Source organism: Callorhinus ursinus, unplaced genomic scaffold, assembly GCF_003265705.2.
Source record: "Callorhinus ursinus isolate GAN/ISIS: 27379988/994484 unplaced genomic scaffold, GSC_fseal_2.0 scaffold32, whole genome shotgun sequence".
NCBI classification, from domain to species: Eukaryota; Metazoa; Chordata; class Mammalia; order Carnivora; family Otariidae; genus Callorhinus; species Callorhinus ursinus.
Genome location: NW_027397094.1, coordinates 6,981,390 through 7,005,902, shown reverse-complemented (window position 1 = coordinate 7,005,902; position 24,513 = coordinate 6,981,390). Strand labels below are relative to the sequence as shown.

At 40.9% G+C, this 24,513-nt stretch overlaps 1 protein-coding gene and 1 long non-coding RNA gene across 18 annotated transcripts in view; one reads left to right on the top strand and one right to left on the bottom strand.

Annotated features, from left to right (window-relative positions):
- LOC112807960 (uncharacterized) overlaps positions 1 to 17,538 on the bottom strand; it is a 30,971-nt gene extending 13,433 nt beyond the window's left edge. For 5 of the 9 annotated variants that reach the window (XR_012374298.1, XR_012374293.1, XR_012374294.1 and 2 more), the window contains exons 1-3: positions 17,428 to 17,538; positions 16,789 to 16,920; positions 13,136 to 13,230 (exon numbers count right to left, since the gene is read on the bottom strand). This is a non-coding gene — a long non-coding RNA (uncharacterized lncRNA). The other 4 variants (XR_012374299.1, XR_012374297.1, XR_003204213.2 and 1 more) reach the window with 4 other exon arrangements.
- The window catches only part of ATAD1 (ATPase family AAA domain containing 1), a 70,608-nt gene continuing 46,425 nt past the window's right edge, over positions 331 to 24,513 (top strand). For 2 of the 9 annotated variants that reach the window (XM_073878968.1, XM_025850965.2), the window contains exons 1-4: positions 17,526 to 17,651; positions 20,979 to 21,150; positions 22,623 to 22,662; positions 24,397 to 24,431. In XM_073878968.1, the coding sequence (XP_073735069.1) occupies positions 20,989 to 21,150; positions 22,623 to 22,662; positions 24,397 to 24,431 (237 nt within the window). In that variant the 5' untranslated portion in view covers positions 17,526 to 17,651; positions 20,979 to 20,988. Of the gene's footprint in view, positions 469 to 17,519; positions 17,652 to 18,562; positions 18,585 to 20,978; positions 21,151 to 22,622; positions 22,663 to 24,247; positions 24,432 to 24,513 lie in introns of those variants that run through there. The other 7 variants (XM_025850966.2, XM_025850973.2, XM_025850968.2 and 4 more) reach the window with 7 other exon arrangements.

Here is a 24,513-nt window from a genome sequence, read left to right as displayed (position 1 = left end):
CCAGATAGGAGATGGTAAGGAAACAAGCACTTCCTTGACCCCAGTCCTTCAAGATGTCCCAATAAACAGTATTTTTAAAATAATTTTATGTCTTTTATTGATATATCTTATGTCGTACCCATGTGGCAGTTAAGAGTTGAAAAAGCAGCATTGGCCACTCTAAAGTCAGGGCCTGGTGATCCAATGGTCCAATCACAGTGACCTGCCACATGCTTGAGTCACAGGCCCAACATTGTGACATGAGCAAGAATGCACACGAACTCCTTCTTCCACCCGTTCAAAGTTCTCTGCCGGGGGGGGGGGGGGGGGGGGGGGCTGGTTCAGAAGATGCCACCTCCCCCACGGGCTAGATAGTTTCCTGGACAATGTCTCCTACCAACTAGAAGGATGCTAATCACAGCTGAACTGTGCAAAGAGCAAACCAGCTGAGGCTCCCCAAGAACCTGCCTGATTCACAGCGGTCAGAAGGTACAGTAACAGAACCTAAAAGGCATCTAGACTCTCGAGCTTCAGCCCTGACAACACCTAGCCCCATCTTAATCTTCACTTCAGTGAAGCTACTCCCCCTTTGCGCTGACATATCTTGAAGGCTAGGGGGAAAAAAAAAAAACCCTCTTGTGTAAACCTTTGTCCTTCTCACAATGCCTAGCACAGTTTTTTCCCAGACACTCAGTTAAGGATTTACAAACTCAATAATTGAAAGACTACGTACTTTTTCAAATACACACTTAAACATACAAATACAACTTATCAGCTGGATATGATATAATCCTTAGGTAATAATATTCATATGTTACATGACATTACCATGTCATGTTATATGAACCTTTTCTTTCAATACTTTGGTGTGGGGTATTATCTGGAAAGGCCTTTCTCACTATTTCTATCTTTTGTTTCCCAGAGGGAACATCAACAGAGGAAATGTCCACCTTAGTTAATATTCTGTGCTCTGAAGGGGGTGGGGGCGGGGAGGGGCACCTATGATACTGTTTTAATTACAAACCAAACACAGTAATATACCTTACCTTTTCCTCAGCTGCAGCATAAATAACCAAAATGCCCAGAATGTGGACTCCTAATTTTAGTCAAGAGGCGAACTCTTCTCTTTCAAACAGGTTCTGGTGAAATTATTTGTTTCTAATACTGTTCTTTTGATTTTCTCTAAGATGGAAGTGGCCAAATCAAAAGTGAGGTTTAGTTTCACAAATTATACATATTAACTCTGGAACAATGTAATGGTTGAATAAAACTCTAGTTGGGGGGGGGGGCACTGCAGCATTCTTATTCTAGAATAAGTAATGAGCTTTTATTTTCAAGGGAACCCTAGCAGAATGAAAGCCGTGCCTTCTTGCCAACATGGGCAGAACTAGAGCTCGGTCTTAGGGAGAAGGACAGTATGGTGGAATAGAAATGCGGGTGGAGAGGGCATGCAAGGAAGAGATGAGAGGCAGAGGAAGGAAAGGCATTACCCTCGAGGATCAGCGGCTCCTTTAGAGCCTGCTCTACAGATTAACACAAGTTCATAGAGGTAAAAGTTTGTGCAAAGGGGAAAAAGAAAACGGAACAGGTGAGATGGAAAAGATTAGTGGGAGAAAAAAATGGAAAAGGAAGTCCATCTGGTGGAGAGCAATAGAGCATGACCTGAAACTGCCTTAAGGTACCAAAGCTCGCTTCTAGAGTCTTCGGCTTACTTGAGACAATAACTTAGTTCCAGTCTCGTTCCACTCCAATTATGAGGACTTGTCCTTCATTGTTGATGGTCAAGAATGACTAGTGCTCTGTTTTTTTTCATATATGAATTTATTTAAAACTATTACCTGCCAATGACAAGCCTTTATCAAGTGAGCGAAGCAGGGTTCCGTAGCTCCTTTATCTTCCTTCTACTCAATTACGTTTATTCGGCACTACTCTCATTTCTGGTATTTTACCATGCTGTATGTGAAAGAAATGGACGGTGGGCTTCTCACCATATGCACTTTGAAATAAGCTTCGTAAAGACACAAAATAAATAAATAAAAATAATTGGTCCAAACAGGACCTGGGCCATTTAGCCTTGAGGTGATTGACAGTGAAACACGGAGCAAACTGAGTCAAGGGGACCAGGACCCAAACAATCAAGCAGCAAATTAATTCAAAACATTGACATATCAAAAAATATACATATTTGAGACGTTATAACTCAACAATAAAAAGCATTAAAGCTACCAGTCTAGTTTTAGGGGATTGTTTCTTTTTCTGTCTGAAAATTCAGTTCAGTAAAAATTGTTAATAAACCTTGCAGAAAATATGCTCGGCGGAACTACGCAGAACTACGCAGAGCTATGTGGAAAAGCTGTGGCTGAACTGGGAAGAGTGACACAATATGTAGAGCCATGAATGTTTTTCATGAATATTTTGGAAACTGTCTTAAGTGAGGCTGGATGGCCATAACAAAGTACCTTAGACCGGGAGGCTTACGCAACAGAAATTTAGTTTCTTACAGTTCTGGAGGCTGTGAAATACAGTATCAGGGTGGTGGCCAATTCAGTTCCTGGCTTGCAGATGGCACACATGGCAGGGAGCGGGGGGAGGAAGAGAGAGAGCACGAGAGCAAGCGCCCTCTGGTGTCCCTTTTTTATACAGGCCCTAATCCCGTCATAAGGGCCCCACCTCCATGACCTCATCCAATCCTAATTCCCTCCCAAAGGCCCTATCTCTAATTGGCATCATATTGGGGGTTAGGACTTCAACATATGAATTTTGGAGGGACTTTAACATTCGGTCCATAACAGCAAATAAAATGTGTTATTCCAGTTCTAGGTAAAAGGAGTAAGCACACTCTACCCTGCTTTTCTCACTGAATGCACCTATGAGACCTGGATGGAACACATGGAACAGCTCTTTGAAAAGCCTATAAATAGCAGCAGGTGAACTAGGAAAGAAGACCAGAACTTTGCAAAGCACCACTAAATCAGCAGTGAGTTGTTTTTTTTTTTAAGATTTTATTTATTTAAGAGACAGAGAGAGAGAGAACACAGGAGCAGGGGGAGGGGCAGAGGGAGAGGGAGAAGCAGACTCCGATGAGTGAGGAGCCCAACGTGGGACCCTATCCCAGGACCCTGGGATCATGACCCAAGCCAAAGGCAGATGCTTCACTGCCTGAGCCACCCAGGTCCTCCCAGCAGTGAGTTTTCTGCTTTGTTTTTTCCCCTATCAGAATCCCCTGGTCACTAGACGTAAGGCAGCCTGAAACTCGGAATGGGTGCCAGGGCACAGAGAAAGCTCTTGAAGAAGGCTTTCGGTTCTGTTCTGGCTCAAGGATCGGGAAAAGCACTTCCTAATGCTCAGAGAGTCCAGGAAATGTGCCATTTTTTCCTGTTCTTTTCTCTGTTCTCTAGTACCCTAGGCCCCAGGAAATCCTGCTGCCCCAGCAATAGCAATGACTACCGTGGCAGTGGGGGCCCACAGGCACCAAAATCTCTGAGGGAAGGAAACCTTTCTCTATGGAGAAGCTGTGGTCCCAGGGGGGTGGGCAAAATCACAGTTGTTTTCTCTCTGTCCCTTTACTGCTTGGCCCCAGGCATGGCCCAGTCTCAGGAAGTAGGCAGTGGAACAGGATAACTAAAGCACTAGCTTTCTGGTGATGGGAGTAAAAGACGAAGTCCAGGGAGCCAGGAAGGACCAGAGATCATGGAGAAGGAGAAACTCAGGAAGGTAAGAGATAAAGTTGATTATAAACTCCTAGGCTCCCCCTCAAGCCAGAGCTGAGCCTAAACTGTACCAAAGACTCTGAGCCCGGGGGCGCCTGGGTGGCTCAGTAGTTCAAGCGTCTGCCTTCGGCTCGGGTCATGATACCAGGGTCCTGGGATGGAGCCCCGCGTCGGGCTCCCTGCTCTGCTGGAGGCCTGCTTCTCCCTCTCCCACTCCCCCTGCTTGTGTTCCCTCTCTCGCTGTGTCTCTCTGAGATTAAAATAAATAAAATCTTAAAAAAAAAAAAAGACTCTGAGACCGAACTAAAGGATGGGCCACCACACAAGTCCCAGACTGATCACTGAGTAGTGGCACACATAGAACATAGATCCAAATAGTACTACAAATGCTTTGAAAACAGAATGGACGTTGAAACCACAACCCACAGAATATTGGTTAGAATTTGTAGCTTGAACGCAACTACCTCTATTGCCTGCTAGAACAAAAATATGAATATCCTGCACAGGATTTAAACAAAACCCAGAGTCTTATAATATTCTAAATGTCTGGGATACAATTCAAAATTATTCACCATACACAGAACCAGGAAAATCTCAACTCACATGTGAAAAGACAGTAACAGAGGTCAATGCACATATGATACAGATGCTGGAATTAACTAACCAAGGCTGTAAAGCAGTTATATAAAAGTGTACCAAGAAGGGGAAATATTCTTAAATATAAAGAAACAGAAGGTAAAGACAACAAAATTGAAATTTTATAACTGAAAAGTAAAATAACCAAAATAAAGAACTCATTGGATGGACCCAATCCCAGAACAGAGATGACACAGGAAAGAGTCAGTGAATTTGAAGTAACTCAAGAGAAATTATTCAATCTGAACAATGAAGAGAAAAAATAATGGGAAGAAAATGCACGGTGCCTCAGAGACCAATGGGACAAAACCAAAAGATCTAATATTCATGTTACTGGAGATCCAGAAGAGGAATAGAAACAATACAATGCAGTAAAACATATTCGAGTAGATTAAAAATTTCCCAAATTTGGTAAAAAATATAAACTTACAGATTCAAGAAGCTGAGTAAACCCTAAACATGAGAAATCCAAGGAAATCCATGCCCAAATACAGCATAATCAAACTGCTAATGATTGAAGACAAAAAAAAAAAATATCATGGAGGCAGGCAAGAAAAAAAAATGACTTACGAGGCAACAATTCAGTGACTACAGGTTTCTCATCAGAAACTACGGAGGGTAGGAGCCCCTGGGTGGCTTAGTCCTTGAGCGTCTGCCTTCAGCTCAGGTCATGATCCCGGGGTCCTGGGATCAAGCCCTGCATCGGGCTCCCTGCTCGGCGGGAAGCCTGCTTCTCCCTCTGCCCCTCCCCCTGCTCCTCATGCGCTCTCTCTCATTCTTTCTCAAATAAATGAATAAAATCTTTAAAAAAAAACTGGTCCTTTGAGAGAAATGAAATTCCTAAATCTTAACCAAAAAAAAAAATAAATTATCATTATCAGGAATCAAAAAGAGGATATCACTACAGACCCTATAGATATTACAAAGGTATTTAGGGAATTCAATAAGCATCTCTAAATACATAAATATGACAACTTAGGTAGAATTCATAATTGTTGAAAGCAAACTACCAAAACTCATCAAAAAGAAAACAGACAACCTAAAGAATCCTATAACTATAAGGACATTTTTAAAAAAACTTTCAAAATAATTTTCCAGGCCTAGATGATTACACCGTAGAATTCTACTAGACATATAAAGATGAAAGGATACCAATTCTATACAAACTATTCCAAAAAATAGAAGAGGACGGAACACTTCCCAACTCATTTTTATAAAACCAGCATTACCCTGATACCAAAACCAGACAAAGGCAATACAAAAAAAAAAAAAAAAAAAACCCAAAAACGAATAAAACAAAAAACCAACAAAAACTCTAGGTTAATATCTCTCATAAACATTGACATAAAAATCAAACAAAATCTTAGCAAATTGAACACTGAAGTATTTTTTTAATTATATGCTACAACCAAGCAGGGCTTATCCTGAAAAGGCAAAGCTGCTTCAACATTTTAAAAAAACCAACCAATGTAATCTATTGTATTAAAAGACTAAAGAAGAGAAGCTACATAACCATATCGATTGATGCAGAAATAGCACTTGAAAAAATTCAACATCCATTCAAGATTTAAAAAAAAATTGTCAGCTAACTAAGAAAGAAGGGAACTTCCTCAACCTCATAAAGGTCACGTACAAAAGGCTAACATCTAATATCATACTTAGTGATGTAAGACTGACTACTTTCCCCTTCAGATCAGGAACAAGGCAAAGATGTTCCCTCCCACCATTGCTATTTAACATCATACTAAAACTCCTAGCCAGGGGCGCCTGGGTGGCTCAGTCGTTAAGCGTGTGCCTTCAGCTCAGGTCATGGTCCCAGGATCCTGGGATCAAGCCCCGCATCGGGCTCCCTGCTCTGTGGGAAGCCTGCTTCTCCCTCTCCCACTCCCCCTGTTTGTGTTCCCTCTCTTGCTGTGTCTCTCTCTGTCAAAGAAATAAATAAAATCTTTTAATAAATAAATAAATAAATAAATAAATAAATAAATAAATAAAACTCCTAGCCAGTATGATAAGGCAAGAATAAGAGATAAAGGGCATGCATATTGAAAAGGAAGAAACGAAAATGTCCCTACTTGCAGATGACATGATTGAAACCAAAAGTGACCCAAAAAACTCCCCCTAGAACTGAGTTAAGGAAGGTCACAGACATAAGGTAAAAACACAAAAATAGTCTTATCTGTATACCAGCAATGAACAACTGAAACTGATTTCTTTAAATCATTAGAATACTCCAAAATTATTTAAATACTTAAGAATAGATTTAACAAAACATAAGCAGGATCTCCATGCTAAAAACTACAAAACACTAATAAAAGAAATTTTTAAAAAGCCCTAAACAAATGGGAAGACCTACTGGGGGACAAGAAACTGAACTCCCCAAGCTGAGGCACAGATTTAACTCAATTCTATTAAATATCCCATCAGAATTTTTGTGGATACAGGCAAGCTGATCCTAAAATTAACATAGAAATTCAAAGGAACTAGAAAAGGACAAAATAAGTTTGAAAAAGAAGAAAAACATCGGAGGAGTCCCACTACCTGACTTTTAAGTTATGCTCTATAGCTAGATTAACAGGACAGTGTGGTCATGGTGAAGGGATAGTCACGTAGATCAGACAAAAACTCAGTGGAACAGAACAGAGAACCCAAAAAGATATCCTCACAAATATGGCTAACTGATTTTTGACAAAGGTCCAAAGGATCATCTTTTCCACAAAAAGCGTTAGATGTTCGTCTACTTAAAAATGAACCTTAACCAAGGGGGCGCCTGGGTGGCTCAGTCATTAAGCATCTGCCTTCGGCTCAGGTCACGATCCCAGGGTCCTGGGATTGAGCCCCGCATCGGGCTCCCTGCTCCACGGGAAGCCTGCTTCTCCCTCTCCCATTTCCCCTGCTTATGTTCCCTCTCTCACTGTGTCTCTCTCTGTCAAATAAATACATAAATTAAAAAAAAAATGAACCTCAACCTAAATCTCACACTTTATACAAAAATGAACTCAAAATGTATCATAGATCTAAATGTAAAATATAAAACTTGCAGAAGAAACCTTTAGAGAGAGTCATCATGACCTGGGGTATGGCAAAGAGTTCTTACACATGACACCAAAAACATGATCCATAAATGAAAAAAAGTGATAAATTGGACTTGATCAAAATTTAAAACTTAACAAAAGATACTAGTAAGAGCATAAAAAGATAAGCTACAGACCGACAAAGGTCTTGTATCTAGAATACATAAAGAACCCTCAAAGCCCAACAGTAAGAAAATAACCTAATTGTAAAATGAACCGAAGGCTTGTACAGGTGTTTCACCAAAGTAGATAAATGCATGGCAAATAAGCTCATGAAAAAAGTGTTAATATCGTTAGTCATTAGGGGAAATGCCATCCAAAAGCACAATTAGATAGCTATTAGAATACTTAAAAAATACTGATGATACCAAGTTCCGGTGAGAATGCAGAACAAACGGAATGCTCATACCTTCTCGTGGAAATGCAAAATGGTCCAGCCATTGTGGAAAACAGTTGGGCAGTTACTCATAAAGTTAAAAATATGCTTATCATATGACCTAGCAATTCCACTCCTCAGTATTTATTCTAAGGAAATAAAAACTTCTGTTCACATAGATGTTTATAGCAGCTCTCGTCATAATTACCCAAAACTGGCAACAACCTAAATGTCCTTCAGTGACTGAATGAGCAAACTGTAGTAGGATGGAATACTACTCAGCAATTAAAATGAGTGAATTATTGACATATGCACATCTTGGATGAGTCTCAAAGGCATGCCAAATAGAAGCCAGTCTCAAAAGGTTACATGCTGCATGATTTAATTGCTATGTCATTCCCATAAAGACAAACCTACAGTGATGGAGAACAGATCCGTGGCTGCCAGGGGTTGGGGAGGTAATTACAAAGGAGTCACACAAGGTAGTTTCTAAGGAGAATGAAACTGTTATGTATCTTGATTGTGGTGGTGGTTATATGAATCTATTGTATCAGAATTCAGAGAACTGTAAACACACACACATATGCACACACTGTCAATTTTACTATATGTTAATTTAAAATAAAACTCAAATAGGATACACTGTTGTTATAATATTTGAAAACAATTTGTATCAGGATAAGTTCAAGATTCAGAGGCATCCACTAAGATTCAATGACATGTGATATTCCTTTCAATCCTGAAAGAATGTGATTCCTTGAACTTATATCCTCCTAAAAATATATCTAGGTCTTCCCTAATCATTTCTATAACACTGGAGAAGGTGTCTTTATCAAGGGAAAAATGCATGTGTCTTATCTTTCTTAATATTGGTTTGTTACTTCAGTGAGAGAGATGTGTTCCAAGCTTAACACACCACTCAGTATATCAACAGTCAATGAAATTAACAGTAAATTGTACCGTGTAGAAGAGGTATGGAACTTGCTACTCTTGAATTTACTTCCTAGAGAATGAGATTTTAAAACCTTCTTTAAAAAAAAAGAGGTGAATTTTTTTCTGTTAATAAAAGTGCCAAAGGAACACATAGGTACAGCTAAATCTATGTTCTTACTTCTGCACTCTTCCTCTTCAGCTCTCAATTAAAACATGATTCATTAGAATCTATGTGAGTGTTTTCAAAATTTGTCATGGTGATCTCTCACTAACTGGGGGTGGTGATAGGTACCTTCCTGAAAAGTGCCTTGTTAGCTAAAACCTGGCAAGTTCAAGGTTTCACAGAAAATAGGGAATTTACAAGAGAATAAAACAATAATATTGGTAATAAAACAGAAAAGACTATTTTCCTTCAGTTGCTCATGAGCTCATATCCTGGGAGCCATGATCTGCTATGGAAGATGGGGTTTATCTTATATTAACCACACTTCTTTTTGAAAAAGTTCTTGATGTAGCCCTTAGTATATTGATATTTAATGCTTTCTTGCATTTGCTTTCTCTCTAGTACCATTTTTGCAAGCCTTGGCAACATTCTTAGTAGCCAGCTGGTCTCTCCGCAAAAGAAGGGCATGGTTTCTCCAGGCCCGGCCTCCTACTGTTATTCTCTACTTGTCATATATGGACAGGGTGGAGAAGAGCAGACCTCCTCCATCTTTACCATCTGACCTTAAGATTGGGATAGGGGTGCAGATGGGGGTAGGGATAAGTGGAGCTAAGTCCTTTAATTTAAAGGAACTGAACTCTTCCAGACATACACAAAGGAGCTAAGTCCTTTAATTTAAAGGAACTGAACTCTTCCAGACATACACATTTTACAATTCAAGCATACAAATGTGAAACCACATTGTGACTAAACTAGGACGGGCAGAATGGTGGCCAACAAGGGGTTACTACACAAATCTTCTCAGAAACCTTCCTCACTTAATATTTCCAACTCTACTCCCAAACCTAGAATTCAAATTTAGCATTCATTTGTTGGGTCGCAGGGGGGAAGAAATTCAAACCAAAGTTGCTTCACACTCAGGCCAGAGAGAATCACAGAACCGTGGAATGACGAAGCTGGTAGAACTAGCTCAGTTCCAGAGGAGGTGACCCAGAAAGGCTATCTGACATGTGACAGGGCCACAGAGCCGACCCTTCCCTTTAGTATTGTCAGAATTTCTCAAATACTGTACTCAATAATCTGCATCTTGCATGCTCGAAACTATTTTGAGAGAGGCTGTATTTGTACCTGACACTCTGGACTTGGCAATACTTTCCTGTATCGGGTACAGAGACAGAATTTGGAGATGGTTACCAAAACGGAGTATCATAGACCCCCACCCTCCTATCGAATGAGGAAGAATGTCTCCGGTGAGGTTTTTAGTCGTCTCATGTTTTTGTCTACACGTGTGAGTTCACGTGCTGGAAATGCTTATGATTCACTCAACTGAGGAAGTAGGATTATTTACTCTTTACCCCTCCCCTCTCCAAAAAAAATGAACAATCACTGTATTTCATGACTTTAGACACCACTCAAACTGTTTCCCCATCTACCTCCAAGAGTTCTAGGAAAGGAGTCGGGGAAGGCTCCTTCGACACTAGCCCATGAGGACAACATGATTAACAGACTACGGAAAGCCAGTCTATCTAGCCCAGGCAGGACTGAATGATGGATGCATTGGAATGTGGAAGGTGGAACACTGTCCAGCCTGAGATTCAAGATCATCTAGACAAAATTCTCATGCTTTCAGCTGGTTAAGAATCATTAGCATCTCTTCTGCTTTTTGCACAACACCACAGGGGGGAAAAACACTGTCGGAGGGTCAACCTCTTTGCCTCCTTTCCTTAACTGTCCCCTTTGTGGCCCCCCTCCCTATTTACCTGAGAACACAGAGGACATAAAGGAACAGGTATGGGCCATGCCTCTGGCACCGGACTCATTCAGCATTGACTGCTCTCAGAATAGTTCTGGAGTTTAAGCTTAATCATTAGCAACGGACTGGAAAGGAGAAAGGTGCATGAAACTCTATCAGGTATAGTGTTTTGAAGTTGAACGCGGCTTTGAGCACAGCCAACTTAGTATACTTGATTTGTTTCCTGTACTTCTGTGACTCAAGTTACAGGCTTTTCTTTCTTTCTTTTCTTACTTACACCTTTGTTTTGTTTTTCTGGTTCCAGAAACACTGGCAATAAAAAGATGAGAAGGGTGATTTTAATGTTAGCTTGCCAGTACACTATTGTGGGGCTTCTCTAGGGTGAAAGAAGGTCTAGTATAATCTCCTTCTTAAACATCTAAAATCAGCAAGGTTTGACCTTGTCTTTGCTTTTGAAAGCCACATACTCAGTCTCTAACCAGGATATAGTGCTTCTTTTGCTCAGGAAAACTCCCTCAATTTCAGGAGCGTTTCCATGAGTTGCACATAGTAAATTTTTTTTTTAAATGTGTTGTGCTCAAATGAATTAAATTTTATATGAAGAATAGCAGCTCTGATGTTAATGACAGTCCCCAAGTGTGATAAGAAAGTTGTAGTTTGCAAAGAAAACATAAAGACAGGCGAAGTATCGACTTCTAAAATCTCCAGTCTGGCTCAGCATCCCACCTTTACCCAATGAACTAATTTCTTTTTCTTGTGCAAAACCCACTCAACGATCGAAGGGAGGAAGTTTTCCCTAAACAAATGATAAATGGGGATGAAATATAGGATAAACCTTTAGCTTTAAAAAAAATCAATAGCCCTGTGAGGACTTGCATTTTTATAAGATGTTTTAGTCTTTAGAACTCCATGAGAGCCAGAACTGTAAGCTCAATAAATGGCTGTTATTAGACAGATGGGAACAACAGCCAATATCAGTAATGGTCTTCAGTGAACTGAGAAATATCCACATAGCTATTTTCATGGATTGATCGATATTTTAAATTTAATTGTTGGTGACCATAAGGATGGACTCTTATAGGTCTTACATAACTATCAAAAATGGTTTCTTAACTACTAATCAGTTAAGAGTCGGCCAGAGAGGTGTGTTAAGAGTGAGAATAAGAGAATCAAGAAGGCAGAGAGAGAGGCATGGCCCTTCACCAGCCAGAGAACTCAGTCCCAGGCGAGGTGCTATGGTTAAAACTTTGAGAGGTGAAGTCTTCATGCAAATACTATGGGGATATGAAGGAATCCTTGTCCTTAGAGACTTCTGGAAATGAGAGAACCTCATTTCACAGTATAATAAAAATATCAGCATTACAATGGCATGTTTATTGAGTACTTGCTACGTGCCAGGCATAGAGCTCAGCACTTTCCTGATACTGTCTCATTTAATTTTCAATGCAACTCCATGGCATGCATACTGTTCTGTCCCCATATAAAAATGGGGAAGTTGCGGCTTAGTGAGCTTAATAAATGGCCCAAAGTGAAAGAGCTAGTAAAAAAGAACAGATCATGCATTCAAACCCAGGTCTGTTGGACTGCAGTGTCCATGTTCTTGAATCCTATGGGTACCGAGACTCACCCTGATGAGACTAGTCTCTGGTGGACACATCAGGAATGGACCTATCACAACACGGCAATAATATACGTACGGTCAGTAAAATGGCTTGATTCCACATCTCCTGTCTTTGAACCATGTCTTTCCTTCCTTTTTCTCCCCTAGTCAGGTGAAATCTGTAGGAATGGAGCCTAAAAAGCCCCATTAGATAGGTCAGATTTGGGGGGAAAATCAATTAATTAAAACACTAGTTGAGAGCGGAGGGATGGATGAAATAGGGGAAGGGGATTAAACTTCTGTTTATAAAATAAGTAAGACATGGGGATGAAAAGCACAGTATCAGGAATATAGTCAACAATATTGTAATAACCTCGTATGGTGACAGATGGTGACTGTGCTTACTGTGGTGAGCACGGCGGAATGTACAGAGTTGTGGAATCATCATGTTGTACACGTGAAACTAATATAACCTTTGTGTGTCAACTACACTTCAATACATAAACTTTAAAGAAGGATTTGTTAAGCCCCTCCTATGTCCTAGGCATCCTCTCTTCTCAAGAAGTTCACATCTGATAAGAGAATACAAAAACTTAAACCCCAATTAGAATTCTGAGAGATGGATACTGTGTCGGGGCTCAGTAGAGTAAATTATGGGGGAAAACAGAATGGACACAGGATTTTAGTGTTTTTGTGCTTAGAAAATGAGATCTCAAATTCTTCTCATCCATTTTTGTTTCACTTATGTTTCAGGGTTACAACTTATTCAAACTAATAGAGAAATGGGGGGAAAAGGGGTTTTATGGAATCTTAATTTTTAGAATATTAAATACCAGCACACATTCTTTTCCAAATACTTTCAAGGGCATTTTCCTCGAATCAGGTAAATGAGAGCAAGCAAGTGACCTACTTACAGCAATAAATGCTCCAGGTTATAAAGCATGGGAAGCCAAGTGCATCCTGGAAACCACAGCATCTGGTCTTGTTTTATGCTTCATCTATCAATCTGCTGTTACAGAAATTGAGAATTAATGTTTCAACTACTGTTTTTTCCATGTTCACTGATGAATTCACATCTTTGTCATTCTCACCCAATCCCTCGCATCCTCTCTCCCATTGAAGAAAAGCATATGGAAGGGTATTGATGAAGGTCCTAAATGAATCCTAGGGAGATTGCTCTTTCATCTATGCTTTAAAACTTTTGCTAATGAGTCTACAGTGGGGTTAGCCTTCTTCCCAAGCAATTCCGTTTTGATCCATCCCGACTTTCCACAGACAGTATCATTTGAGCAGTATATTTTCAGTACCATATTAAAGCTAAACAACAAAACACTGCAGGTTTAAAATAAATATCCAAGTGCTAGACGATGTTTATGGCTAGCATAAACTGTAAAAAAAGTCCAATTGGCAGTAGTACTTAAGAAAAAGGATTATGTGGCGATGGAAGATTGTGGTTTAGTGCAACCCTGATAACATTACAGAAGTACATATACACACGTTTTAAATTATGTGTAAAATTTTAAAACGTAAAACGCATGAAAAGTAAATTTACAACATGTTCTTTCAACTTTGAAAGAGCTGAACAACTTTGCTATTGCATCTGTTAGCTCTCTGTGCTTTTTATAGAATGGAGCTATCAATTCATCTTTCCACTCCTTCCATTCTGTTGAAATTTTAATTTTCCATTACTTTTGCCTTGTTGCCATCTTATTCTTTCTATTGGAGCTTCAAGCAATTTAATCTCGGTCTTTCTCGGTGCTTTTCTGGTTTCAGGTACCATATTCTTGCTTTACTGTTCTTTCTCCAACCATCCTATTTAACTTGTCAAAAGAAACTTTTAAAAGAACCAAGGCTACCAAGTGACTATTATACTGGCATAATTACCGCGATGTAATTCTATATATTTGTTGAAGTTCTGCTCTTTCTAAATCACTGTCAAGAGAATCATTTCTTTTTTTTTAAAGATTTTTTATTATTTATTTGAGAGAGCGAGAATGAGAGAGAGAGAGAGAGAGAGCACATGAGAGGGGGGAGGGTCAGAGGGAGAGGCAGACTCCCTGCCGAGCAGGGAGCCCAATGCGGGACTCGATCCCGGGACTCCAGGATCATGACCTGAGCCGAAGGCAGTCGCCCAACCAACTGAGCCACCCAGGCGCCCAAGAGAATCATTTCTAATGAGCAACAAATAGGGTCAGGTGTAATGTGTCTGCTTATCCAAAAATTTTAGATTTGTTTTTCCTTTCAAAGAGATTTTATTCTGAATCTCAACGTGAGACTCCCTTGCCTTGATTTTTTGCTATACATCATCTGACTTAATGGTTCAGCTGACCAGACAGGCTTTTGGAGCTGGAACATAAAAGGTTTTTGTAAAAATACATCGAAAATCATCACTGACTAGGGCGCCTGGGTGGCTCGGATGGTTAAGCGTCTGCCTTCGGCTCAGGTCATGATCCCAGGATCCTGGGATTGAATCCCGCATCAGGCTCCCCGCTCCTTGGGAGCCTGCTTCTCCCTCTGCTTCTCTCTCTCTCTCTCTCTCTCTCTCTCCCCCCTCTGTCTCTCATGAATAAAAAAAAAAATCTTAAAATCATCACTGACTAGGGCAGTTTTTCCAAGTATCCAAAACCATCTCAGATGCTTATTCAAAATTCAAATCCCCAAAACCTAGAGCAGTTAAATGGGAGCTTCTAAGTCTATACCGTAGGAATCGGCATTTTGCCAAGTTGTCCAAGTGAACAGACCCACAATGAAATCGGAGAACCCCTAATCTAAGGAATCCCTTCCCCTTCAGGGTCTAGTGCAAAGATTCACCTTGGCTGTGGAGCAAATTAATCACACTCCCATCCAACTAACAAACGTAAAGGATAATTCAGTTCCAAGTGGGAAGAACTGCCATAAACTGTTTTAGGAGGCATTGGTAAAAAACAAAACAAAACCAAAAACAAAACAAAAAACCCAAAACCCAACTTTCTATAATAAATGTAATAATTATTTTTAATATCTTGATTCTAACAATCACAAGGGGAAGGCCCAGAAAGTCTACAAAAAATCTGTTGTCATAATTTCCTGATTAATGTTATACATAATGAATTATTTATTGAGCCCCTACTGTGGGCCAAATATGGTGTTTTGTGCTGCCAGGAATTATATAAAGCTATCCTATGATGAAAAGCATATGTTCACTCAGCTCTATTCTGGAAGAACTTAGCTGATCTAGTGATAGCTGGAAATGAACGTGCATGATATGTGAGAAGACAGTAATTTGATGTCTTAGGACGCAGACATAAGAGGCTTCTTGAAAATTTGCTAAATGAAAGTTAGGTCCAAAAGGTATAGGTGCAGACAGCAGGTACTTGGTTTATAGCCAAACCACTGGAAAAGAAATGAGCAGAGAATTTATTTGGGGGCACGCAGACTCTTTATGGCCAGTCTTGACTACTTTACCAACAACTTCCTGTACAATCATACTCCAGGTGAATTGAGACTAGATGCAATCATATCGGGAGTTCCACTTCATTCTAGAATCCATATAAGATGTCCCTAATAGGGGATCAGCTCCTCATGGTTTGCCTAAGACTTTCTCTGATTTAGCATCCAAAGTCCTATGTTTCAAAAACCCACTTAGTGTCAGACAAACTGGGTAGACTGGACACCCTGGTCCTCAGCATAGGCAGCGGAGGTCCTTGGTACATTTTCACTCAGTGAACGATGAAAGTCCATTACCATCTTGAATTTCTCAGCTCATTTTCCTTACTGGTGAGCCGATCTTAGTGGGCCACCTAAAGTTCTTTCCTTCAGTAATCTCTATCTTTTAGCTCTGTCAATGCACGCTCCCAGGAGCATCCCAAGCAATGACTCAGACTGAGGATAAGTCTGAGGATAATCCCAGGGAACCAATGGAGAGTCTCTTCCAAGACTACTTTCAAGACTACTGAGCAACCATGGTTTCGGTTTGCTTTGGTTTGGTAAACTGTCCTGGTCTTATAATCATCCTGTTCTTCCCAAAGTTCTATATCCTCTCTAAATAACGAGTCTAGTTCTCTTAAACCTAGCTTCATATCATTCAGTATTAAATTCCATTCTGATCCTTGTTAATGAACCCAATCATAGTTTTTAAAATATTACACATCCCTGCCATCCCATCCTCACCCTTTAAAGACTTACGACTTTGTCATTTCATGGTCTTCTTTCAACTAGACTTAAATAGAACTGCTATTAAATTACTATCTCAAAGAGAAAGTGTAAAGGGTAGGGTCTGAATTAAATTTGGTTCCAGTGAAATTTGCCTATTACGTACATGAACTTAGGAAAGTTTTTCTCCTTAGGCCTCAAAATTTGCTCGTCAATAAAAACAGAAAATCACGGCTACTTAAGAGGATTGTTTTTTTGGAGGAATTTGGATTATGGATGTGAAGCACATAGAAGCCGATCACGGGACACCCAGCAGGCATCCATAGCATACACTAACTCCTACAATCAGGCTGCAGCATTTTAGACATCAAAGACGATGTCTAAAGCAGAAAGGCACAAACTGCCCTCCGGAGGAGGTTAGTCTTGCCGCCTCTACCTGAAGAAAGCGATGCTTCTTCTATCTGGAAACAGTGGGGAGTATCATCTCGCCCCCTGGCCGTCTGTGCGTTCAGGTGGCGCTGGCTTTCAGGTTTGCTCCCTTGGGACCTCTTGTGTCACGTCTCTCATTCTGGAAAGGGGAAGGTGTAGAAGAAAAAGGGAAGTCACTGAAATGCAAATCCTGCTACCAGATATCCTATTCTGTCCCGACTGCCGGTCCTGCTTGGGTGGGCTGCAAAGTCGTTTCACATGGCTTTCAGGCGCCACCCCCAGGTGTTTGTTAGCGCGGAGACGGGGGAGGAGGGTGAGCTCACCGTAGAAACTGAAAGGCAGATGGTGAGGGGTGGGGGGTGGCCATGCGCGTCAGCGCTATGGCTAAAGGACAGACAGAACAGGAGCCTGCGGGTGTGCACGCGGGGTGAGGGGCGAGAGGCGGGCGGAAGGCTGAAGGAGGAGTCGGGGAGAACTCTGCGGGGATGCACAGCATTTCTTCGCACTCTGGAAAAGGCTCCCCGATTTGTCAGGGTCGCGCCCGGGGCCCGCGAGCTCGGCAGGGACCTGCTGTGATTAGCGCCCTCCCCGAGCCCATCTCAGTAGCTAAACTCCGCACCTCCGCGAGGGCTCTAAGCGGCCGCACCTGCTACACGTAAAACGCCAGCCCCCTCCGGCCGCGTCACCCCCGCACTCCGCCTTGTCTGAAACCCGGAAGCGCGCTCTCTTCTTGCCGACGGCCGTGGGCGGCGCATGCTCCGTGCGAGGGGGCGGGGCACGGCCCCCGCCGGAAGCACTCTCTCCCAGGCGGCGTTTCCTTCCCGTGTGAGGCTGGCTGAGGGCTCCTGCTGCCTCAGTGTCCGCCCCGGGGTGAGTAGCGGGGTTCTCCCGGGCCTCGTGGGACGAGCGCGGGATCCCTCTGAGCTCCCTTGGGGACCGGCTGGGATCTGGGAGGCCGCGCGAGGAAGGTCACCGCGCCTTCCTCCCACGCCCCTCTTCCGTGCAGCCCCCCGGCTTTCCGCAGCCCTGGGTATCCGGCGGATTAACCTCCAAGGGCGTCCCGGGCCTGCCTTGGCTTCCGGCCCGGCCTAGGCCCTTGGGTCTCCGTTAGCGCTGCCCCCCTCCGCCATTTATGCGACTTGCGAGGGACTCTCGCTAGACAGCCGGGTCGCCGCGGGGGCCTGGGGACGTCCCGGGCGACCTCAACACCGGGGGTCCTAGGCGGAGGCGGCCGGATGGACCCGGCTGTGACTGTCGCACGGGCACTGCCACTACCTAGTGCAAAGGCGGAGGGGGTTCTTCAGGCCCGGGCACGCCCTCGCAGAGGATGGTGCTGTTAATAATAACCTGTCCTTTATGGGAAGGTTGGCAGTCATTGTCACAGGCTGTGTTCCTAGGGCCTTGTTGCCCTCGAGACTGGGACTTGGGGGTTGAGAAAAACTTTTCTACAACCCTGCAGTGAATTAGAACAGAAACACCATACTCTCGGTCCCTAACCTGTCAGTAGATTGCTCACTGACGAGGTGGTACGATTTCTAAAGTTTTCTATCCTGAAACGGAGAACTCTTTAAATGAAACTGTCTGGTGTCGTGTTTGCCTAACAGATAACTATGCATTGCAGGGTTTTGCCATATTTCTTAGTTGTACATAATAGCGTCTGTACGTTTGTACATACTTGCGTATTTTGTTGATTTTTTAATTTTTATTTATACAAGATTGAAATACATTCCGTACTGCTGTGTGCACACGCAGCTTTTGTTGTGTATTCTGCTGCATTGCCACTGTAACGGCCTTATATTGCAGGTGGGTCCGTGTCATATGAACGATAGATGAGTGGACAATAAAGTGTATACGGTTACAACCTACAAGTAGGAGTTTCGGTTTCATTTCAGGATTTTAAAATCATTGTGAAAGATGCACTACTGGTTTAAACATGGCCGTAGGTCTAGAGTACTCTACTGCAGGTACTAATTTAAATATAGGAAAATGTATAGTTAACAGGTTTTATGTCTTGAAATTTTTTATAGGATTAAAAATTGTCATTGTCTCGGCGACTGGGATGTACTGAAACTTGCCCTAGTTGTTCATGCAGTTCCGTGAACATCCAGTAGGTGGCGGTTCTATCGCTGCTAACTCAAGCTTTTAAATAAATGGAAATGTTTTATTGGAATAGCACTAGGTTTCACAGATTAAGCTAATAAAACCTTGATTTTTGCCTATTGGTTTATTTACATCAATGAATAATATCCCTGCGTCATGATATCACATCTTCCAGCTGAATTTTCAAATTTACTCTGTTAGAATGAAGGCTTACTTCTAAGTGGAGTATTGTTAACTCATCTTTAGGAATCCATGCTGATGGATGAAAGCACACTTGAATTTGTTGCATGAGGAGAGAGTTTAATTAGGTGGCTTTTCCTCCCTAGCTCCATTTATAGAGATATAATTAATAACTGGACTGTATTCCTTGAGGACAGTAATTGTATCTTGACCGTTATCGAATGCCCAGTATATAGTAGGCATTATAAATACATGTTCAATAGGTGCTTTATGGTGTGAATTAAATCACTTAATGTCCCTAGGTCAAAGGTTCTTCATCTGAAATGAAGGCTTTCAATTATTTTGTTGTTAAGTTAAATAACGTACTATTGTGAAGTAAATGGCCCCTCTTAATGGAGAAACGTGGAACCCTTGACTTTTTTTGGGAAACCGTTCAAAGTCTGGCAGCAGTTTTGTTGGAATGATTGAGTGGGAAGTGTTTCTGCTATAGATACATATAGATTCAGATAATTACTGAATAACGTCTCTTGTATGTGACAGATGAAGAAGGTAAAGTTGGTTTTTGAAGTTTGGGTAGAAATTGACTAATCCTAGATGAAGGGAGAGAAATGACCTGTCCCAGGGTACCAAATATGGTGGAGGGAAAATACACATGGCATTTTCAGATACCAGTGACTCCAGCTATTGAAAGTTCTTACTGAGAAAATGCTTAAACGTTACTCTTAAGGTTAGGTTAGGATGGTCTTGAACACTTGGAAATCCTGTAAGTAAAAGGAAAGCTTTGAAGTCTTTTTATCAGGGAGAAGTATATACTCTTGAATGGAAGGGGGGAGGTATCTAAGAGGAATTTAAAAATCGTTGGAGCTATTCCAGAGGGAGGGAAGTGAAGAAGATCTTTAACTGAGTAGTAGTAGTGACAAGGGAAACTAATTTTAGTGGAGGACCATAGATACGAATCTATGCAGTTCCTAATTTTTACCGGTTGCTGAGCCATCTGTGCAAATTCTGATTTACTCCTGTTCACATGAGTGCAGAATATATTCTCTCTCTTTTTCACATAGCATAGCACTCAGCATAGTCCTATGCCATGAGAGGAAGATGGCATTACTAGAATCTAAGATCCTGTCTTCCAAAATGTGACAGTCCCATCGTCCCTAACAACCGTATTGTTCTGGGTAGTTACTGCCTTATTGACAGGGGTGTGCATGCCTTCTGCAAGCCTGTATGTGACTGAGCTGGCTGCCCAGAGATGTGGGTAAAAGTGGGCACGCTGCCTCCTTTCCTCTCCGTCTTAGGCGACTACTGTGTTGTGGTTCAAAAAGGTTTGAAGATTCTAGTGCTTCATATTTAGCTGGGTGGTTGGAAACAGGATGGCTCAAAATATTTAATGTCACTTATTAATAGAGAAAATGGCATGTTTAAATTTAAACAGGCCTTGAAAACCTGAAAAGTAAGCCTAAAGAAAAAGCGAATCTGTTCAGTTTCAGTTTCACTCAAAAATTGCCTGTTGTACATTGTACTTAGAAGAAATTCTTACCATCACATTAGTAAATTATTTCATTGTCGGGCTGCCTTTCTTCAGTTGGATTGGTGTTTTGGTCATTCTATCTCTAGATTTTCTGAAATAGTTATTTAAAAGCTGTTTAAAAAGAGTAAATACCATAAGATGTTGACTGTATTATTGCAGAATTATTGTCTGCTTAAATTATATGAGCTTTAAGGAAAATTCATTTAAAAAGTTTAATAAACCTCCCAGTTTTTAGTATGTTCATTTTTCCTTAAAATAAGACACTTTAAGGCAGGTAATGTTGAATTTGACTAGAAGTTAGGTTTCTTGCTAAGTTTAAGCTACTTATCAGTCTCCCAATTGTAATGAATCTAGTTATTACTTAGTGACATTTCTGTTTGTCTTTTAAGGTTAATCAAGATGGTACATGCTGAAGCTTTTTCTCGTCCCTTGAGTCGGAATGAAGTTGTTGGTTTAATTTTCCGTTTGACGATATTTGGTGCAGTAACATACTTTACAATCAAATGGATGGTAGATGCAATTGATCCAACCAGAAAGCAAAAAGTAGAAGCTCAGAAACAGGTATGACTGAAATGTTTGAGGATCATTTTTTCTTGTAGCTAGCTAGTATTTTTCCATTAAACTAAGGATATAGTAGAATTATAAATTAATTAGAAGTTCTCTAAGACCCATGTGAAAATGTGTTTGAATGTCCTATTTAATTTCATTATTCCTAAAAAAGTATTTGTTTTTCAAATCTTTTCTAACTGTATAACTTATCAGGATAAAAGGGGTGAAAAATAAAGATATTCCAGTATTTTGTTGTGAACGTCTTCATTAGAATATTTTTGTCAGCTAATGAATGAAGGAATCTAGGTAAAAGATTTCAACAGACTAAACAAAAACAACTTGAGTAATGGTATGCATTTTGCTTTGTAGACATTTGAAATATGGGTAATACTGATCAGCTGTCAGTCTTAGACTTGGAAACTCACTAGTTTCCAATTAAGAAATTGCTAAATATTATTTTTTAATATAAGTAGTAGGTTTATTTATTTATTTATTTTTAGTAACTTCCTCTTGTGGTCATTTTCTTACGAGGATGATATATCTGTTTTAGTTTCTACTCTTGCTCAAAAAAGTAAAAGCCTTACAGGAGCCTTTCCAGTTTTTCTTGCTGTTTGAGGGCAAGATGTTTATATTCATTGATTTTTAGATTCCTTCTGGGTGTTGTGACTGTGATGCATTTAGTAAACATTTACTGAGCTCCTAGCAAATTCTTGGTGCCAAGGATAAAAGATAAATAAATCTTGTTCTTTCAAAATGCTATATGCTAGTGTGGCAGACCAGGGTGTAAATAAGTGAGTGCTTTACGGTACTATGCATAGCTCTTAAATCAGTGAAAATCACCATTTTGTGACTACTGCTTACTATTTGTATCCGAAAAGCAATTTGAACAGTTGTGAGTTTGTTCCCTGAATTTGATTATCCAATAGTTGACTCAGGGTCTAGATTTTATCATAATATCACTCAGTTTATAACTCTCTAAGAAGTCTGACCAGTGCAGTGTGTGTGTGTGTGTGTGTGTGTGTGTGTGTGTGTGTGTGTGTTAAGTATATCCATGTGTCAGCTGAAGTGCAGCTTTTCCTGCCACCTACACAATGCAAGTCAGTTTGAGTCTGAGGCCAAAGTATTGGTAAGTCATACCATTTTCAAAAGTTTTAAGGGGCGCCTGGGTGCCTCAGTTGTTAAACGTCTGCCTTCGGCTCAGGTCATGATCCCGGGGTCCTGGGATCGAGCCCTACATCAGGCTCCCTGCTCCGTGGTTCGGCTCAGGTCATGATCCCAGGGTCCTGGGATCGAGCCCCACATCAGGGTCCCTGCTCCGCGGGAAGCCTGCTTCTCCCTCTCCCACTCCCCCTGCTTGTATTCCTTCTCTCGCTGTGTCTCTCTCTGTCAAATAAATAAAATCTTAAAAAAAAAAAAAAGTTTTAAAAGCAGAGATGTAACTATTAAAACAGAATTTTGTTGTTTATTTCCGTGGCTTCTGAGAGCTGGAACACCCGTATGGAAGACGTAGAAAGCCAAACACAGGTATTAAATAATACATGAATGGATTGTTACCTTTAAGCCTTTATTGAGAATGTGTGCATAGTATTGTAAATATCATTTACACGATGTATTAGACTCTACCTCTGTCCTCATAGTGCCCGTGGTAGGGTAAAAAGACTTGTCCATGATAATATAAATGATAATAGTAGCATATTCTAATTGCCTAATGAGTAGACAAAAACTATGGCATTTAGAGAAAGGAGCAGTCACTAATGATTGAGGTAGTTGAGGATGGCTTCATGAAAGAGTTTGGCCACTAGAATAGGCAAGGACAATTTGAAGTAGAAAGATCATGAACAGAATCTTGACGATTGTAGGAACAGCAAAACTGTTGCAGGAATAGTAAATAGACTAGTCAGATTGGAGTAGAGGGTTTATGCAACTAACTAGTAGAACTTGGAGGGAGAGGTAAGGGATTAAAGTGTAAAGTCGGAGAAAAGACTTTTCCTTACTCCATTCTTTTTGAACAGAGGCTGATAAAAAAAAAAAAAAAAAACAGCATTGTAGAAGTCATCATCAGCCACGAAGGAGGCATGCTGTTTGCTTGGTCAGCGCTGTAGCTTCTCCGATAGCCTTCCTCTTCTCCTTCCTTACCTCCCTGGCCAGCTACAGAAATACCCTGTTGGCCAGCTGAAGTCTTCTGTGTAGGCAGTGATGAACTACTGAACTGTCAAACTGCCTATTAAAGATTTTTGAGTATGTGGGTGATGTGCAAAGGAATGTTTGAGGGATAATTAACTTCACAGTAGTATATAGCAGGAACTGGGGTTAGGGAGACTAGAAGCAAGATCTGTTGCATAGACTTAACCAGACTGCAGTAGGCCTGGCAAAGACCTAGAATAAGGGGGTGACAAAAGGAATGGAATGGGTGAAATGGACTAATAAGAATGAATGCTGGAAGGACTTTGTGATGATATGGGAAAAGAAAAAGGACATCTTACAAATGAATCCAAGATTTGTTTGAAGTCCTCAAAGACTCATAGTATCTTTCATCAAGGTTTAGAAACTGATAGATGGGCAAGTTTATGGGAAGATGATATTTGATTTGGGCATATTGAGTTTGTGTTGGTAGTAGGCATCCAGAGGAATATGTTCATCCAGCAGTTAATGGTAGGTCTAAATCTCAGAGAAAAGGTCAGTCCTTAGAGGTTCCTCATCAGACGCTCAGAAGTAGTTGGGCTTATTAGAGAAGTGAGTCTCAACTGGGATGCCACAGGCCCCGGGGTTATTCTTGTGTAAATATGTATCATTTGTAGGGTTTTCCCCACCTTTCTCCTACCACCATTAGGATTTATACATTCAAATATCTGTTGAGAGCTTTTCTTGTAATTGTGAATATGATAAATGCTGATGACTGTATTGGGAGTGATGAGATCTCTAAAGGAGGTGCTATCAAACACCATAAATAGTTGGCTGAAGAATAAGCCTTCATTTGGGGAATGGGAAGGGGAAGTGAAGCCAGTGGAGAATGAACAGGTTGGTTAGGGTAACTAGATACCCGGACTGACCTTCCTGCTAAAAGCAACTAAATGATCTAGATAAAATATTTTTTTTAATCTTCTTAAAGGTATTCATGAGCTAGCAAGAAAGTAAGAAATTCAGATAAAAAACTGGAGGCAAAGACTGAAAAAGATAACATGAGCTTGATGGCCAGCTTTCATATTGGGGGGAATTTGCTGAACCTGCTGAATTTGAACTTCTGTTTTTATGGCCCAGAGGAGCTCAGGACACAAAGCACAGGACCTTCCAAGGTAGGATGTCTCATAGACACTATTCCCATTAATCTTTGACTCCAAAAGAGTATACCCTCTTTGGTAATTACCTAAAGATAAA